The sequence below is a fragment of the Parasteatoda tepidariorum genome, chromosome 10, assembly GCF_982258835.1.
Source record: "Parasteatoda tepidariorum strain Cologne lab strain chromosome 10, Ptep-v5.0, whole genome shotgun sequence".
NCBI classification, from domain to species: Eukaryota; Metazoa; Arthropoda; class Arachnida; order Araneae; family Theridiidae; genus Parasteatoda; species Parasteatoda tepidariorum.
The window spans coordinates 27,200,025-27,218,966 of NC_141764.1; the positions used below are offsets into that span (position 1 = coordinate 27,200,025).

General features: G+C 25.1%; 1 protein-coding gene across 3 annotated transcripts; it reads right to left on the reverse strand.

The window, feature by feature from the left end:
- Window positions 1–692: 692 nt before the first annotated feature.
- On the reverse strand, window positions 693–18,802 carry LOC107439379 (tRNA wybutosine-synthesizing protein 4). Of its 3 annotated transcripts, none has more exons than XM_087153679.1 (17): window positions 18,603–18,802; window positions 18,412–18,536; window positions 16,935–17,022; window positions 14,840–14,926; window positions 14,132–14,237; window positions 12,936–13,083; window positions 10,553–10,619; window positions 10,301–10,332; window positions 8,620–8,710; window positions 8,107–8,296; window positions 6,925–7,000; window positions 6,169–6,332; window positions 4,918–5,160; window positions 3,674–3,771; window positions 2,543–2,724; window positions 1,350–1,482; window positions 693–853 (listed from the first exon to the last, which is right to left on the reverse strand). In XM_087153679.1, exons 2-17 carry the CDS (start codon window positions 18,453–18,455, stop codon window positions 698–700), a joined length of 1,905 nt encoding a protein of 634 aa, XP_087009805.1. In that variant the 5' UTR covers window positions 18,456–18,536; window positions 18,603–18,802; the 3' UTR covers window positions 693–697. The 3 variants fall into 3 exon arrangements, with proteins under 3 accessions (XP_087009805.1, XP_015907438.2, XP_015907439.2); XM_016051952.4 differs by having other exon boundaries at window positions 18,607–18,800; XM_016051953.4 differs by lacking the exon at window positions 18,412–18,536 and having other exon boundaries at window positions 18,603–18,738.
- Between the last annotated feature and the right edge of the window lie 140 nt (window positions 18,803–18,942).

Here is an 18,942-nt window from a genome sequence, read left to right on the forward strand (position 1 = left end):
GCAATCTGTTTTTTTAACATGGTATATATTGAAATCACATTATTTAAAGACTTTACAGAACAAATAATGTTTACACGCTTGATACTAGCATGTTCGTAAATCTCAAAATTTGAGTGCTCTCAAAATGTTGCGTACCACCTTCTTTCTCGAAGCTCAACGTGTATTTTCGAGGATTGATTCATTATTGTTCTTTTGAAATTCTAAAATGTATTAAAAATGGTTTTTTAAAATTGATTGACAATTTTAAAAATTAATTTAAAAAATGTACAGTTTAGTACATTTTGCTTAGGAGACTTAAAGTTTTATTTCCACCAAGTTCAATTTTTTTTTAAAACTTGTAATAAATGGTTCTGCTATTTGATAAAAATCCTAATTTAATGTTTTTCAAAATAATCCAATTTTGAAGCAGAGGTAGGTGAAGCAAAGTTAACAAACAGGTGTGTAAATATTTCAGTTGTAATGATTATACATATTTAATTTTTGCAGCCCACGACATTATTTGTGAAAAAAATTTGAAATTAGATCTGAATTAATAAACTAGTTTCCTAAACAGATTGCAGCAAAAGTGCATTTCCCTCTCTTTCTACAGTATTTTAGTAGTTTTTTCAGCTTGTCAGTTATTTTAGAGATATCCGGCATCAGTAAATTCTGTAAATATATTAAATAAGCATACACAAGTGATAGAAAATAACAAAAGTTAAAATAAATCTTTTATTTTTACAGTAACAATTCTGTCATTAAAATGTGTGCCAAAGGAAAAGCAATTCCCCCCACCTCCAACGATAATAAATTCTTCATTGTATATCACACTGCAATGATTGCTAAGAATGATGGGATATTCAGGATCTTGTTCCTGTGAAAGAAAGAAATTATCAAATTCAAGGTAAAAAATAAAGTTCATTCAACATTTTACCATACTCAGAATTTCTATAATAGTAAATTGCTTGGGATTCTCATAGAGGCAACACAAAAAATTATAAATATAAAAACATTCTATTTTTAATTATTTTAAAAGCATACTTTTGAAGAAAATGACATAACATGAGCAATTAGGGACTTTAAAGTGGTACATTCAAATGTAAAAATTATGAAACCAGAGGCTTACTCAGTAAAATATATTTAGATGAATAAATATATGAGCTAGCTATCTAAGATTCACACATAGATTAATGAATCTAGCAGTTCTAAATAATTTTTCACTCTTCAATAAGTCTAATATTTCATTCTTTTCTAATTAAAAGGTCTATTTTATTTATTCTAAACGATATTAAAATAACTTGAGTTAGTTTCATGCTCATGAAATAAATTTGTAATTTACCAAGACAAGAAAAAAAAGTGAGTATACTTACAGGTAATGATAATTCTGTAGCACAATTTGTTTTTAAATCAATTATTCCTATTCCAGCAGAAATACCAGATGTGCTTGTTATGCCTCCAATCAAAAATATTTTGTTATCAAAATGATGTGAAGTGTGGGAATATCTGAAAAAAGAAATTTGAGATTGCAATCACAATTTCTTAGTTAATTTATCCTAAAATACTAAACAGCACAGATATCAATAAATTCAAACAAGTTTTCAAAATTGTAAAAAATATTTCTTGCAAATAAAAAAAGTTTATTGTTAATTATATATTAGTTAATCCCGAACTTTTATTTCTAAGGAAAAAATGTGAGAAGGTCTAAAAGTGAAATATCTTTATTTTAAAAGAAAACAAGTTCTGAAGTCACAGCTAAAGAAATTCTGTACTTCACAAGCTAATAAATTTTTTTTTTATTAGCAAGCAATTAAAATATTTGTTATATCTCAGATTAAATGTTTGTAGTATATTTTAATTGTCTAAAATATTTGTAAATACACAACTTAAACTTATTTATCTATATTCTAATTCATCATACAGATATTAATATTTTATGAATTCAAGATTGTAAAATCACCGAGTTAAATAACTGTAGCTACAAATTTAATATGGATTAGATGTTCAATACTGCATATAAGATATACAGAATAAACTACTAGAGAGGAGCAGAATTTTATTTAATGTTCTGCAACAAGATATTTGATATTTTACAAGTTGAAAATTGTCACGCCAAAGAGTTAAACATCAGTAGTCGCAAATTCACTACAGATTGGCTGTTCAACACTGATTATAAGATATACAGAATAAATTACTAGCTAAGAGCAGAATTTTATTATATGTTCTGCGCATTAAATAAACAACTCTCATTATTTAAATTATTACTTTTTTTAAATAAATAATAATTTTATTTGGCAAACTTAAGGAATCTTAATAATGTATTTAATATGAAAATATGTAAAAATGTTAATAATAAATTGTATAATGTAAAAGAATAAATGTTTTATTATGTGCCTTTATAATACAACACAAATTATTAGCATATACAATAAAGTAAGTGGGCATAAATAGCTCTGCTTAAAACATAAATTGTATTGCAGGGATTTAAATTATTCTGAAATGTACCTCACAGATTTAAAAATTTTCTATTTTTCGGGACTGCTGGATTCCAAAATGCATTTCTTACCTGGGGAGTAATCCAGATACTTCTAGTACTGACCATTTCAATGATTGACAGTCAAGAACATGAACTGAGTTTAAAATTTTTTCATTTTCTGAGAGGCCACCAGTAATAACAATTTTGCTTCCTTCAAATGTAGTTGAACTATGAGAATGCCTTGGAGATGGTGTTTCCACTTGAGTGCTTACCTTAAAAAAAAAAAATTCGAAATTGAAATATAATTGATTCTAGTGTGTTAAAAATGAAAGAGAAAAATTTTGATATTTTTAGATATTGCAGAAGGGTGTATGAATACCAATGAATACAAGAGTTATATATGTCAGAATACAATCATGTCTCACTATTATATAGCTTAAACAGAGGTATCAATGTCAAAAAAAAGTCTTACCCTTTCAATACATTATTTAATTAGTTCATTATTTAATAATAATCTCCCCGATTATTTTCTTTTCTTGTGTTGCAAAAAGAAACTTACTTTCTGGGTTACCTTGCACAACAGGCAGATCATAGAGATTAAAAGAAATAATAACAATAATTTAACATGACGAGATTTAAAAGTTTTAGTTTCTTCAGATTTTTTTAAAATCAAGTTGGTAAGTTTTAACTTATAGATATATTTCCTTTTATTTTCAAATATTATTTTAGCTGGTAGTAATTAATTCAAACATTTTGTTTCCTTGTCTTTACTCAATCACTTTTTAAATATTTCCAGATTAAGCATATTTAGCAAACAGAATCAATGTTATGGAGACAAATTTTGCAACTGGCCAATGCTAGTAACAGTATTTTTAACAATGGCTTTAAAAAAATATTTGGCCACATTTTAAAAGCAATTAAAAATTTTAAAAATTTAAAAAAAATTTTATATTTATAATGCATGCATTTCTCTTGAAGCACTTCTTAAAATATGGTTAACATTATAAGTTTCATTTCTAAGAGGAACATTTTTGAAAACAAGTACAAAATAGAGTAGTTTTCAGAATATTATAAAATATTCATAACTCTAAGTTTATTAAAAAAATAAATCATTTTCAATGAAAAAAGTGGTAATTACGCAATTTTTGAATCACCGTTTGCACTATTTACAACACTACACACACATATATTGTAGAAAGGAAAAATGAAAAGTTTTTTTACTTCGGTCCAAATCCAATCCCTTGTATTTAAGATGCAACATTTATCAGTGGCAATTTTTTTAGCTGATGAACCACCAAATATTACAATGCAATCTGAATCTGCAAAAAAAAATTTTTTTTTAGGAAAGCGATTTACTGGAGATTTCTTAATCCTAGAGTGTTAAATGACATAGAAATTTAATTCGGTTAAAACATAAGTAATAAGAAAAAAAAAGTAAAGATAGTTAAGGTGCCAGGTGAAAGAACTTGTAATATAATACTTGCAATATAATATACTTACTCTTTGTAAATATAAAATTATATAAATATTTCAATTTCCATAAGAATAGCCCTTTATACTAAGATGAAAATATGCTAATATGATTATACTAAGATGAAAATATGTCTAAAAATTTTTACATAAACTTAGCCAAATTTAATACCTTATGTTTATTAATAATACATTGGGCAATAAACTCTACCACACCTAAAAGGGCAAGACACTGGCGGTTTATAACCTATTAAGTAATTTCAAAGCAAATAATTCATTTTTCTGAAAAAAATTTTTTTTAAAAAGTTTAAGACTTCATTATTTTAAGATGTTTATTCATCCATTAAAATTATTTTATAGTTCAGAGTGAATAAAACAAACCTTCAACAAAATCTTTAACATTCAATTTTAAAAGTATGCAAAATTAGTATGTAAAAAAGTATGAACAATTTAAATAAAAAGTTAAAAACCGAAATCAAGCTAAATTTTTTTTTGGAAAGATATGTATCTTAGTAAAAATGGCACTTCATCAGGGAACACACTCCGGTGTGTCCACTTTTTATTTAAATTGTTTACACAAGACAAATTTGGTTTTAGTTGCTTTTAGCACTTTTCCCTTTTAACATACTATTTGTAAGTTCTTATCTTAAGATTTGTTTAAATCAATTTCATACTTTGATTGGATAAATCATTGCTATTCTTTTATTTAAAATTTTGAAAAAGTAACAATATAACCAAAACTAAAATTTACAAAAGACTTTACCAGGAGAAGTGCGAGTAACATTTTAGAGAATTTAGGAACATCAGCTTTAAAAGTAAATAGCAACAGGCATTTTAGATTTAGTCATAATATAAATATTCAGCACTCAAAATTCAAAGCTTATAAATAACATGTCTTTAAACCTAAAATTTCTAACATTTTCAGAATGTCATTTGGCATTTTTTTTCCTACTAGATTCATTAAATAAATTCTTACAACTGTGCATTAGGTTTACCTTTAATTTTAACAACAGATGCAGAATGTCTCCATGAGCCATGGCACATATCTCCATTTTCTTCAACAGAAATGGATTGAAGGAATTTATTTTCCTTTAAATCTTTCTCAGTTATTTGGTGTTCTTGTTTGAATAATCTGAAAGTTACTACTTTTTCAAATACTTTTTTTGGAGCTGAGCGCCCTCCTAAGACAACAGCAGTACCATCAGACAAATAACTGACAGTGTGGAACATTCTTTTGCCTATGAAAAATTTAAAGAACTTAATTCAACATCAATTAAAATGAAATTAATAAAAAATTGTTTGTGTACTAAAATTCAAAGTATGAAGTGAGGACTAAAAATGGACAATGTAGTAAGTCCAAAAGAGAAAACTATTTAGAAAAAAAAACTCTGACTCCCATTAATTACTGTATTTTTCATTTCACTCTTTTTGGTCAACAATTTAAATTGCAATAAAGAAAAAAGTTGTAAGTTTATACTTTTTATTGTATTGGAATATTGAAGGCAAACATTTTAAAACAATTCTCAGAAAGCACTATCAATAAAATGAAAAAATACTTTAAATTGAAATAAAGAAAAACACTGCAAATTTACATTTTCTGTTGTATTATATTACTAAAGGCAAACACTTTGAAACATTTTTAGAAAGCACCATCATTAAAATGTAGAAAAATCTTTAAATTGCAATAAAGAAAAACATTGTAAGTGTACAGTTTTTATTGTGTTGTATTATTGTAGGAAAACATTTTGGAAAATTCTTTGAAAGCACCTTTATTAAAGTGAGAAAGCCCAATTATTACATTATTTAAAGGAAAAATCCTTGTATGCAAAAATTTAAACTTTCAACAATTTTTTATAAAACAAAATTGGAGTTTTTTTTTAAAAAAAAAAAAAAGTAATGGCACTGGTTTCAGAATTATATCTACTTCAAGTCTACCCAAAATAACTATTATCTACTACGCAAACAGAGAAAAAATGTTATTTGTTCTGTTTTAATAGGAATAGAATAGAAATCAATAAGATTTTTTAATGAAGTACCATAAAATGTTTGTCAACCTTTTAGATTTACTCAGAATTTATTCAAGCAATTTCACACAAGTTTAGATAATATATTGAATTCTGCTTGTTAAGCAAACAGATAATCGAGTATCTATTATTAAAGGCTGTCAAATGGCAAAGGAGTAAATAGCTCTGATCTCTAAAATTACAAAATAAAAGTGGAAAAGAATTGCGACAAAACGTACTTACCAATAACGTCTTGAATATTAGATAAACATATAGAGAAGCAATCCAGAGAGCTTATTTTGCATAAAGTCAAGCCACTTATTCTTTGATGTTTTCTATCTTGAAGACCAAATCCACCTGATAACAGTAAACAATCTGGAGATAGTAAAATTACTTGGTGACCAAACCTTCAAAAAGTTATTTTGAGAAATATTTATGAATGAAAAAAGGCTAAAACAACACACAATTAAAAGAATTTACTGCTACTCTAAGAAATCATATGAATAACTAATATAGGAAACGTACATTTGTAAGATAAGAAATAAATTCTATGAGTTATGTGATTGCATTAGAACATGAGCATAAAACATTGAAACGCATAGTTTTAAGAGAAATATGTAATTTTTTTATTTTCCTACATATTCATGGAAAAATTAATAAAGTGTGAAAAGTGTTGCGATTGATATTTTCAATTATTAGAATATCAAAAGTTTAAATTATAGGTATGCAACCATATTTAAAATATGATAGAAAGATTACAAGATAAAAAGTTCATTATACAATTTATATGCAACATTAATTTCTATCTAATAGAAACTTTAGAAACACTATAATTTAAATTTAATTGATATTTGACAATATTAGATAAAAAGTTAATTTATAAACTACTTATAAGCAACTATAATTTCTATCTGATGGACAGTTCATCAAAAATGTTTTCACACATGAAAATGTTTTCATTAGTACAGAAAAGTTTTGTTTGCCTAAAATATAAGTTACCTTTTGCACAAAATATTAGCTGGCGTTAGTTTCCAGTTAAATTGTGGAAATCGTAGTTCTTTGGAGAGTTGGCAACCTAAAACAAAAAAAATAATAATAAATAAAAAAAACATTCAAGCAAAATTGCATAAACTAAAAATTTTTTTTTGATTAAAAATCCAAATGAAAAAACTTTTCTTAACGTAAAAAAAGTATACTTTGCTTCTTATAGTACAATAGGACTGGGAAAAAGTAGTATTTTTTTAAAACTGTTCTTCGCTTCTTCTTCTGTACAACAAAACTGGTTTTTGTACATGTTTTTCAGTTGAAATTCAATTGGAAAAACAGTGAGAATTGCTTTTAAACAAATATGCCAAGACAGTTGGACAGTTACAGAATTAATTATGCAACCAGAAAAATGTATTCTTCTACGAAACTAGAAAAATAAATAATATTCATTAAATTAATTTAGTTCGAGTTCATTTTGGAACAGACAGATAATTTCGTGATCCATATATTTGCAATTAATAAAACAATATGCTTGCATTAAGAGATAGATAGATTTGTTCAATGTTACTTTGACTGATAAAATTACATTCTGAATAAATAATGTGAATTATTTGTTCAGTTAATTAATCAATCAATTAATCAATCAATCAATCAATCAGTTAATCAATCATATTATCAATTTTAAACTTAATTTCAAGCAAGATTGGGATGTTTTCTTGCAACAAAAAAATTTATATTCCGCTTGTCACTAAATAGAAAAACTAAGTTAATAATAAAAAACACTAAAATTAAGTTAATAATAAAAAGAGATTAAAAGTTAAATTAACATATTTTATTTAAAAAAATCATGTAGTACAGAATGAATTAAATATTATGTTCACTATGAAAACAATTTACAGAAATCAGGACACTGACAAAAAATAATAAAGTAGTTAAAATATTTTTTAATTGGCAAAAGGATGCTACTACTTTCTTGAACCATAAAAGGTTACAGTTTACAGTTACATCCATAAAAGGTGCTTTTTGATATTGTATCAATATCATCAAAGCAAAATACAAGTAAAATACTTTTACATTAATATACCATGGATAAATTATATAATTTATTTCATACTTTTTCTTTTTTTTTTTAATGCTTAATTTTTAATAAAATATATAATAAAATATTTTTAAAAATAGACAGGGAAGTCTTACTTTTTTGGTAGAATGCTTCAGGCAACACAATGATTCCTTGACATGCCCATAACAGAATATAATGGTGACATTTTTCATGCCACATTTCATATTCGTCAAACACGTCAAGGGATTGAATTCTTTCTGTTTCTTTATGAGAAAATCCATTAAAGAAATCAGACATTAATAAAGAAGAACAGGAGGACCAACCCTAAAAAAACATGCATCTTAATATAAAAAAAAGCAAAATGAAGTTATTTATAAATTAAGCAGTAAATTAAAGTTTGTCATTTTAAAATTAGTCAAAAGAATTATAAAACTAAATGAAAAAATACTGTACAGCAAAAGCAACAAGTATAACAGATCATATATGTTTTAAAGTTTTGTTGTCTAAGAAAGATAAATTAAGAATTATTTTATTAAAAAGTAGCAAATGTAAATTTGGAACTTTCCAATTATAATTAAAACAACTACGAAACAATATAAAAGTATATTGCTACGCTAAGAAATAATAAGGTAAGGCACACAACTAACCATCTTACTATATCTATCTAACTGAGCTTCTTTAGAGGGAAAAGAAGTCAGAGATTTAAGAGGGCACCCAAGTATATCAAAATGCTTCCTCCTAGAAAAACGTAAAAAAATATATTCATGATATTTAACATATTGAATGACAGACACATAAAAATACGTTTTTAAAAATGCAAAATGTTTATACATAATTGCAGCTGCCAAACATATGTTTAAAAAGTAGAAAAAGGGTTATTTCCATTTCCCTCAGTTATTATTCCAAATGTAAATGATTCAGGAGATTTGTATTAATTATTACAATTGTTTAACACAAAATAATTTTAATTGAAGTTGCAACTAAACAAATTTGCACAAGCTTTGATAAAAGATTACTTCTCTAAATTTTAATTTATGGAAGTAAAAAAAAAGTTTTGGAAAATTATTGCATAAGTTGCTAGCATGAAATGTGCTAAAATTAAGAAATGAAAATTAGTATGTAAAAAAAGAGAACAAAACCATATACTTATATTGCAAAATAAGGGTGGTAAAAATTAAAAAAAAAATACATAAAATCAATACAATTGTAATTTAATAAGGTTTTTACGAATTTATAATTAATAATGTATTTTTCAGATTGAAAATCCACTATAGCAGCAATTACAATATTAAAGACAATACCTAAAACTTGAATTATCGACTTTATTTAATTCAATTAATATTTAACTTAAGTGTAGTATATTTAAATTAAAAGTGTTTGATAACATAAGTACTCAATACACAACATCCTTCTCTGTGGAGGATGTCTAGGAGTTAGGAACCAGTATATTATGGAATAGAAAGCAGATACAAGTTTTTGCTTTTAAGTTAATTTTTCTTAAAAATAGGGCTTCAACTATGATATTTTTATGTGATATAGTGACCAGAATAAGCAGTTCTTACAATGGTTTTCTTATTTTATGAGAGTTGTAAAAGAGACTAGAAATTTGCAATAATATTCTTTTTCTTCAAGCCTTGTAACACTTTAGAATAGAAAGTTTCAAATAATAATTTAGTTTTTCTTCTTTTGAACACAAACACATGTCATCCATGGTTAAGATGGTTTTGGAAAGCGGATGTAGTAATTTTTTTACATGTTGTGTATGTGTTGGTAATTTTATGAATATAAAATTTATTTTTCCCCTTAATTCAAATTTTTCCTAAACTCGAACTAATGAGACTCTAATTAACGAGACTTAACTACGTATGCATATTGTACAGTTGTAATGAGTATTATATGATTATATTACATGAGTATAGTTTATATAGTAAGATCCCTGAAGCGAATTTAATAATATGCATAAGAAACACAAGTTTTAAAAAATGCTAAAATTTACAACTAATTTGACTTTTCAGTGTTGAATAAATGCATCAGTTACCACTTTCACGTTTTTTATTTTATTGAAAATGTATATTTGTGGGAAAATACTTTTTACATTAAGTGGTGCCACTTATTTAATAAAATGGCAATGCAGCCTATAATTATTATAAATATTAAACTAAGAAACCTGTCAGCTTTTAAGGAAATTTTACACAGTTCTGGATAAATAATATTAATAATAATAATTCACAAATGAGTAATTATGTTACTAAATTTTAATACTGCACATAAATTAAAGCCAAAAAATTAAAGTTTTAAATTTATAAAAATTTAAAAATGTTTACTTACATAACAATTCCAAATCCATCATAAGGATACACCTAGAGAAAATTTTAAAAACTTTTTATTTTATTTTTAAAAAATCATTTTATAACGCACAATAAAAAGGATAACTATGGCAGCCTAAATTCAGTATTTAACAATTAGAAAATAATTCCTGCTCTTTTTGCTGCAATGCTACATATTAAAATGAATTTACTGAAAGCACAGTGAATAAACCAGTTACACAAAACACTAGATATTTTTTAAATGACAAATTACCTGTTCATAAGCAACAAATGCTGAATTAGGAAAATGCTTCTGAATCCATTTAATAAGACCATCTGAACTGCAAAAGAATATATATATATGTATATACATACCGGATGTTCCGGAAAGGTTGCGACAAACGTCTAGGGGAAATAGGGCATATTATAATGATTGAGAATTACCTAGAAACCAGGATAATTATCTAGAAATGTTATTGTATGCCGTTAAGGGCACTGTCTTATTACGAACAGCTACGTCGCGCGCTTTTGAACATCAGGTACTTTCATTTATCTAAATTATTTAAATTTTTCGTTTTCCATTAATTATTGTCAAAAACTGCTTTTAAATTGGTACAGAGTTAACTGTTTTATTATAATTTAATGATTTGACGACTAACTGGACAAGGTCGTTCAGTCATTAAATTATGATAAAACAGCATTTCTGAGTCTATTTTAATGGATTTTTACTTTGCCTTCCAATGAGGAGACACTTGCACCGACCACAGTGCTGACTTAAAATATCCACAGTGGCAGACAGATCATACGTTAGATACCCCTTGCCGACAGGATAACCATGTGAGGTTTTTGTGTCCATGTAACGCAAAGGCGGGCAAGTTCCATCAAAAACAGCATTCAATATTTGATCGAGGAGTTCCTTGGTCTTCTGGATTGGGTTCAAAATTACAAGGCTACGGAGTTGAACATGAGTAGACATAAACCCAAAATTAGTCAGCTTTTGAACAATGATTATAAAGTAAAATAAAATAGTAACATAAAATCAATATGAAATTAAAATATTTTAAAAAAATAAAAGAGCAAGTACAAAGGCACATGAACAACATGTCTATAATAGAAAAGCGCCCCTAGCAGCATAAGATGGCATTTCTGGTTATGGTTTTCTAGGTAATTCTTAATCCTTATGATGTATTCTACTTCTGCTAGAAAATTGTCGCAACTTTCACAGGACATAATGTATATATAATTATAAACAATAACATGCACAACTATTTTACAAATCTTATATATTGGTTAAGATATAATTAATATCTGAAATGTAAAATAACTAATTGAAGTGCAATTTGTTTAGCATAGATACAAAAAATAATCCAAGTGAAGAATGAGTTATGTTAACTTTGTGCTTTGAATAAAACTGAACAATCTGAAGAGAGCAAAAATAATGTCACATGAATAGACACACTATACTTTTAGTTCTATAATGAAAAACTTTCTTCTGTGTAGAGGAACAGAATCTGTACTTTGGCACTGAAAATAGGTTCTTAATTAAAGAACCAAAATTATAGTATGCAAGTGGTATTATTTTTCCTTTTTTCACATTGCTTAGATTAAGTTATAATTTTCAAATTAAAAACCCTCCAGCAATTATAATTTTTTTTAATGTTTTACTACCATGCAGTGTTTCAAGCAATATATTTAATTTCTAATCAATTTCTTATTCAGTATGGTAAGACAATTTTGTTGCTTACTTTGCTTACGGAATAGTTTCAAAGTTTGCTTCAAAATGGCACATAAAAATTATAAATAATCCATTTTCCAGGAATAATTTCTAATGCCAAAATGAAGCAAAACTGAGCCAGGTCTTCATTTTCAGAAACATTATTGTACATTGTATTCAGTAATTAGATTTATCTTTACCCTAATTTTATGTACTTTACATTGGTTTTTTAAAAAATCTCATCCATGCGTTTAAAACATAATCAAAAATTCTATGACATAGTAATGAAAAAATTTAAGTAAATGATAAAACACTTAATATTAACATCAACATTTGGAAGAAACCAATATTTATTTAATATAAGGATTAATTGAATATAATGTGACAGATTTTCTAAGACAACAGCATCAGAATTTTCCTACACAACATTAATAGAAATTTTTAGAATTTTAGATGATATAATAATTTTTCCTTTCCGACTTAATAATAAAAAAACCAGACTAGAAGATACTGCAAGATCGGTTCAGCAATGAATAACTAAATACAAAAAAAAAAAAAATTACATTATTTGAAATTAAAAGTAACAAAAAAGGACATTAAAATTACATTTAAGCAAAAAAAATGACTCAATTTTTTTTTCTATTAACAATTTTAAATTCCTTTTAAGAAAATTCTAAATTAAAAATTATTATGCAATTCAAAATCATTTTCAAATGAGATAAAAAAATTTTTATTTAACTAATGCTACAAATGGGAACATATTTTTTGTTAATTTTCATTTAATTATAGAAGCAGCTACATTTTAAAAGTTAATATCATACATTTAAAAAAATGAAGGAAAAAAAACGTATATATTGTAAAAAAAAAACTAGCATTCTTATTTTATTTGTATATTTTTAATAACAAACAATTAACAAATTTCCAGACAATTCTAAATGCAAACCTTTTAGTATCCATGTATGTCACTGCGCATTCAGACAGAAATAAAGTAGGTGATGTAAAATCAACATCTAAACATTTTAAAGTTTTTTCCAGTTCAGAAGTATTTCTCAAATCTATTCCTAGCATTGAATATTCCTCATTTGATGCAACTAAAATATTAATATCATAATATTGCACAAAATTCCAATGCTTGATTTTATGATATTGAAATAAGATAAAAACATAAAAAATAATAAAAGAGACCAAATACAGTGTCATTAAATTGTAAAGCTTTCCCTAAAATGCAACCATATTTTTGACTTTTCCTTGTCCGCTTTCGCAAATGATTTAAAATGTATGCTATCTTTTAATACAAATTGAATTCTTTCCATGGAATAGGCATAAAAATATTCATAATACTTATAGGATTAAATTAAACATTATTCAGCATAACTTTCAAACTTGAAAAATTGCTTAGATGATGAATAAGGCACAGTGATTGAGAGTATATTTAGAAAGAGCGCACTGGTAAGACTGTAATTTACTTAAATTGAATTAAAAATTTATTACTTTTTAAAATTATAAATGACTTGCATTGTTTCTTCAACTGTAAAAATAGTAGCATTGATACATTAATAATAAAATATATTTATTGTTTTTAAAATCTAAATGATGGATAAATTTTTTTGTTTTGATTCGTAATGAATCAATTAGTGTTTCAAAAAATAATTCTAAGGTAATACTAAGTTCTAATTAAAATTATTCCAAGGAGTGAAATAAAAATGTCTAATTTTTATTGTAAAAATTTAAACAAAGAATTAAATACAAGTTCATTTAGCGGAAGAAACATTGACATAATTTTAAGAAAAATGTCACTTAAGAAAATGTAAAAATGTGATGAGTTGCTGCTTAAAAACTGATGTTAAATTTGTTTGAATGAATTTTGATAAAAAACTAAACATGAAACCAAATTAGACTAAGTTTAAAGAGATAGATCAATGATTTATCAATCAGGTTTAAAAAAAAATTTGCACTTTTCTTAATGAAACCTTGTAATCAAGTATTCAAATAATAATTATAAATAAATAACATAAGATATTAGAAAGATTGTTAATCTTTAAGAATAATACTAATTATTAATAAATACAAAAATAATATTTTTAACATAATTATAAAATTTGTCATGAAATAACTGTAAACCACTGACTATAAGAATACCTATTTTATCTTCAGCCAAATCAAAGAAGAGTTCAAAATTAGAAATTTTTGAAATATTTTTTTCAATGCAATATTTCTTCCTACTCATTACAGGAAAAAAATCTACCTGGAAAAAAAATACTAAAATTAGTATGAAGTAGTCATTGCATGTAATTGCTTAAGTTTTAAAATTCATTTTTGATAACATTATAAAAATAACAGAAATACATGAAAACATATATACGACATTAAGAATCAGATTCTAACTACTAATACAATAAACAACACAATCTTTAACTGGAAAGCAAAACTAATATTTATTTCATGAAGAAAAAAAAAATTTTGTGAATGAAAAAAAAAATCAAAATAGATATAATAAAACTTGTCAAACAATATAATTTTTAGAAAAGTTGATGAAATCAAGATCACATTTAGAAGCATTGTACAGATTGGGCTGTATTTAAAAAAGGAATAAATCCAGTTTTGGAATTTCAGTGTAAGAAATAATGTGTTAAAAGATATATAGATTTGAGGTTACATTAATTGTACAAGAGACATTAGGGTTAAATAAGCAAACAAACCTATAAAAAATATTTATTCTAATAAGTAATTTTGATATACCCAACAACAGATTTTTCTAGCATTAAATATCTTCAATTATGCCTTTACGGAATTCCTTGAATTCACAATGCAAATTTTTTTATTAAGATGGAGCTGAAAATAATTTACTTCAATATATCTGCAGTTGGGAGGCAACTTTTTGTAGTGTTTTAGTCTAAAGTATGAAGTATCAAATCCAGCACCTAATGAAATTATCTGCAATAAAATGAATAAATCAGTAAAAGAATTAAATAACTTCCAAAAATGTAGCATAATATCTATAAACTTACAGGAAAAAACATAAATCACAATTCTTATTGCCTTAAATAAAAATTAAAATAGAAAGAAAAATTAAGAATGATTAAACTAAAATCAAATAGAAAAAATTCAATATTTTTTCCCCTATGCAACTAACTACAGATAAATTCTTTATGTTTTTGCCAATGCAGAAGGAGTAGAGAATAATTTAGTTGATAATTTTTAAATCAACTAAGTTACAATGCTATATTTAATTTAATTGTATGTAAAAAAAATTAACAAAAACAGAGGTTTTTTAAGTAAAAAACCTTACTTGAATAAACAACAACAACAATAAATTTTATTTTGCTAAAATAAAAATGTTCCAGAATTTTAAAGATATAATTGTCTTAACACTCAAGAATAAAAAAAGATAAATTTTTACTTGCCTTATATTTTAAAAATCTCTGAGATAAATATTCTACAACAGTTATTTGTCAAGAAATAAATAGTGGTTATAAGTTATTATGTAAATGTTATGTGTAATTATGTAAATTTTGTAGGCAAAGATAGTACTAGAATAAATTCAAGGACCAAAGCAACTTAATATTTTAGAAGAAGGATATTATGATACAAGTGATAAGTGCACAAAGAGCTAAAGCTATGCAACAGTTACAGGTTTTAAGCCATCCTGGCTACTTGAGACATAAAAGTTAGTTATATATATGTTAATTAAGTAACTCTTTATGCAAGCTTAGAATTAGATAAAAATTCAAAGCAAATTGAAGCATTTATAGTAAAAACCCAATTATCCACAACTTGAGATCTAGAATTCTCAATGTCAGATAAGCATTGTTTTTTTTATTATTGTTTTATCCTCACTTTTTCCTGACAACGCAGTAATATCAGTAGTACGAAAAAATGAGGTTTTCAGCTTTAAAGTTTTGTTTAAGTTATTAAAATGTTTTTTTCCTATTAGTCAGTCTTTTTTTTATTTTTTTATTTTCATGGATAACTATAATAAATTTTTTTACCTTTAAAAGCTAATAAAGTGAGAAAAACTTCCTTTAATTATTGTGGCACAGCAGATTTCCATTAAATATTGTAATATGAAAAACATAGGTTTTTTGAATTAAATAACTAAGAACAAATTGTTAAAAACAATATTTTTTATTTTATATATGTGTTTTGCGTTTTTCTTCAATTCAAAATTTCAGTTCATTTCTTATTATTTATCTTTTATAACTATTTCAGCTTTATAATGCAGACAATTGCTATAGTTTTTTCTTTCATTATGTTATTATTTCGGTCCTTATATGTAGGGAAATTCAAAACTCTTAATCAAAAATCTACATGTAAACCAGGAACTTGATGACAAAAAGCAAGAATTAAATAGGAATCTCTGCAAACACACATGATCACAAAGTCAGACTGCAAAATGTGAGGTAAACCACAAAAATGATAATTTATTACACAATAATGAGTTAACACAAAATTTTTTCATAAAAGAAAATTTTATGAGGTGTTTATTACAGATGCAGGTCCCAATTTTGAAAACTTGCTTCACAACTTACTTTTTCTTTAAAAAATAAAGTTTTGAGTAATAAATTATCATCATTTATCTTCCCATCTTTCTGCTTTTAAGCATGTGGCACACCAGAAATGTGTTTGCTACTGATTCTTGCTTGTTATCAAGATCCTGGCTTACATATAAATTTTTGTACAAGAATTTTGAATTAACCTGCATATTTATAAAAATTGAAGAAATGAAAGAGTAGACATAAAATAGATAATGACAGTTAATAATAATAAAACTAAAATTGCTTCTAAATATTCATACATTAAATGGCTTAATAATCTATAAAGTAAACACATTCAAGTAATTTTATAATAAGAACATATTTAAGCTTTCAAGATAATGGTTTTGGGAAGATTACATTGAAAATGAATTTTTTGAAGGATCAAAAACCAACAAAAAAGTAATTACCTGAGATTTTGGAAATTGTAGAGATGACATTAGTGAAAACCATGATTCAAACACCATTTCAATTGCCTTGAATCTTATATAATAACCTCTAAAGAGAATATAAGTTTTGTATAAAATAAACAAAACCATATTTTTAGAAATATCTAATACAAATATTGAATAGTATTTTATTTATTTATTTAAATAAAAGGAAAAATAAAGTTCAAAATTGTGACTGCTATAAATAAAATGCTAGTCAAGACTATAACTTTAAAACTTCTAAAACAAGAAAAGATAGATAAGAAAAATATTTTAGTTGTGAAAGAATTTATATTATTTTTGGAATTATTTTAGGAGGAAATATGTTAAACATCTTAACAATATTTGGGGCAGTAGAAGAATAAACCTTCTTGGATTTTCAAATAAAAACCAAATATCATAAACAACAAAATTTTTCTTATACATAAACATGGCTCAATTTGAGACCCATCCAAATTCAAATATTTAACAGATAAAGAAGGTAGTTTAATTATTGCTCTAAGTAATTATGAAAAAGAAATTTTTGTACTTCATACATCTAAATTTATATTAAAATTTAGATAATTTTTATGCATCACAAGATGAGTTCTACATGGTAAATAGTAAATTGTTATTTGTTCATTTAGAAACTGTAGAATACTAAATAGTTAAACACTAACATTCCATAACACATATAATAAAGTGGCAAATTCTGTTTTCATTGCAACCATCATATAATATGCTTATTATTTTATACTCATTTTGTGGTGGACAGAAAAATATAAATAAAATGCTTTAGAAGGAGACTTCTATACTTTTCTATGGGGATAATACCATACACCTTCATTTATCCACATATATCAAAGTTCTATAAACTTTTTTGGAATTTAAATCAAGTTTATTGAAATTTGAGAATTTTTAATCTTCTAAATTACAACACCAAGCTTTCAAAATTTAAGGCTGTAGTCAAGCACAAATTTACATTTAATTTTTTTTTAAATTAAACAACTACCTGGTAATTTCTAAGGTTATTCAGTAAAACAATTAAAATGATTTTGTAATATTACTTAAAGAATAATAACTATTATTACTTTCATAACTAATTATGACTTGCTTTTAACACTTCTCTTTTACTTTTTTCAATCTAGGTCCATATATCAGTTTTGTAAGAAAGAATGTTTGAAGTTAGGAATTTTACATATTTTTTAATGCTTAGAACTGCTAGAATTTCACATGAACAGTCAGAAAATATGTATGATATATGAATTTTAGATCTGACGCAGATAACTCTAAGTTTCAAACTTTGTGAGTATTCAAATGCGTGCAATTATTAAAATTAAGTTTTAAATTATTCATACGTATTAATTATTTAAAATTATAGTAAAAAATAATTCCTTAGTTTATGGCAGTTTAAAATGTATGCATTATAAAGCAGTTTGAAATGCTTTATTTCATTTATCTAGGTCACATTTTTATCTACCTGTTAATAATAGAAGATCTCTTTTGCTCTCTATCCACAAACATAATTAGGTAAGGATCTTCATAATAACCAGATTTGGAAGCTGATAGCTTGCTAACAATACTACTGTCATTAGTTGCCTGAACCTGTTAAAAAGTATGGCTTAAAATCAAAGAACAATATGATTACACTTTTAACAACATTTGAAATACCAGCCTGTATAGATGATTCCATGTTAAATCTAAGTTGATATTTGCTATTGCTCATCTAAATACACCTTAAGTGGCATAAAAAAATTTTTCGTTAAAAAAATTTTCAAATTTTAAGAAAATTAAATCTAATTGTAATAGAAAATAGAAAATTCAAATCCACGGTAAGAACTTTCATTTTGTTTATAAATAAGGCTGTACACTGCCAGATTCAAAAAAAAATGCCAAGTAAAATTAGTTTTAACTGTGAAATAGCATAAAATTTTATATTTAAGAAAAATAAATATTTTCATAGAACCTATCATTAAATAATATGTAAACTGTATACACTGAATACAATTTT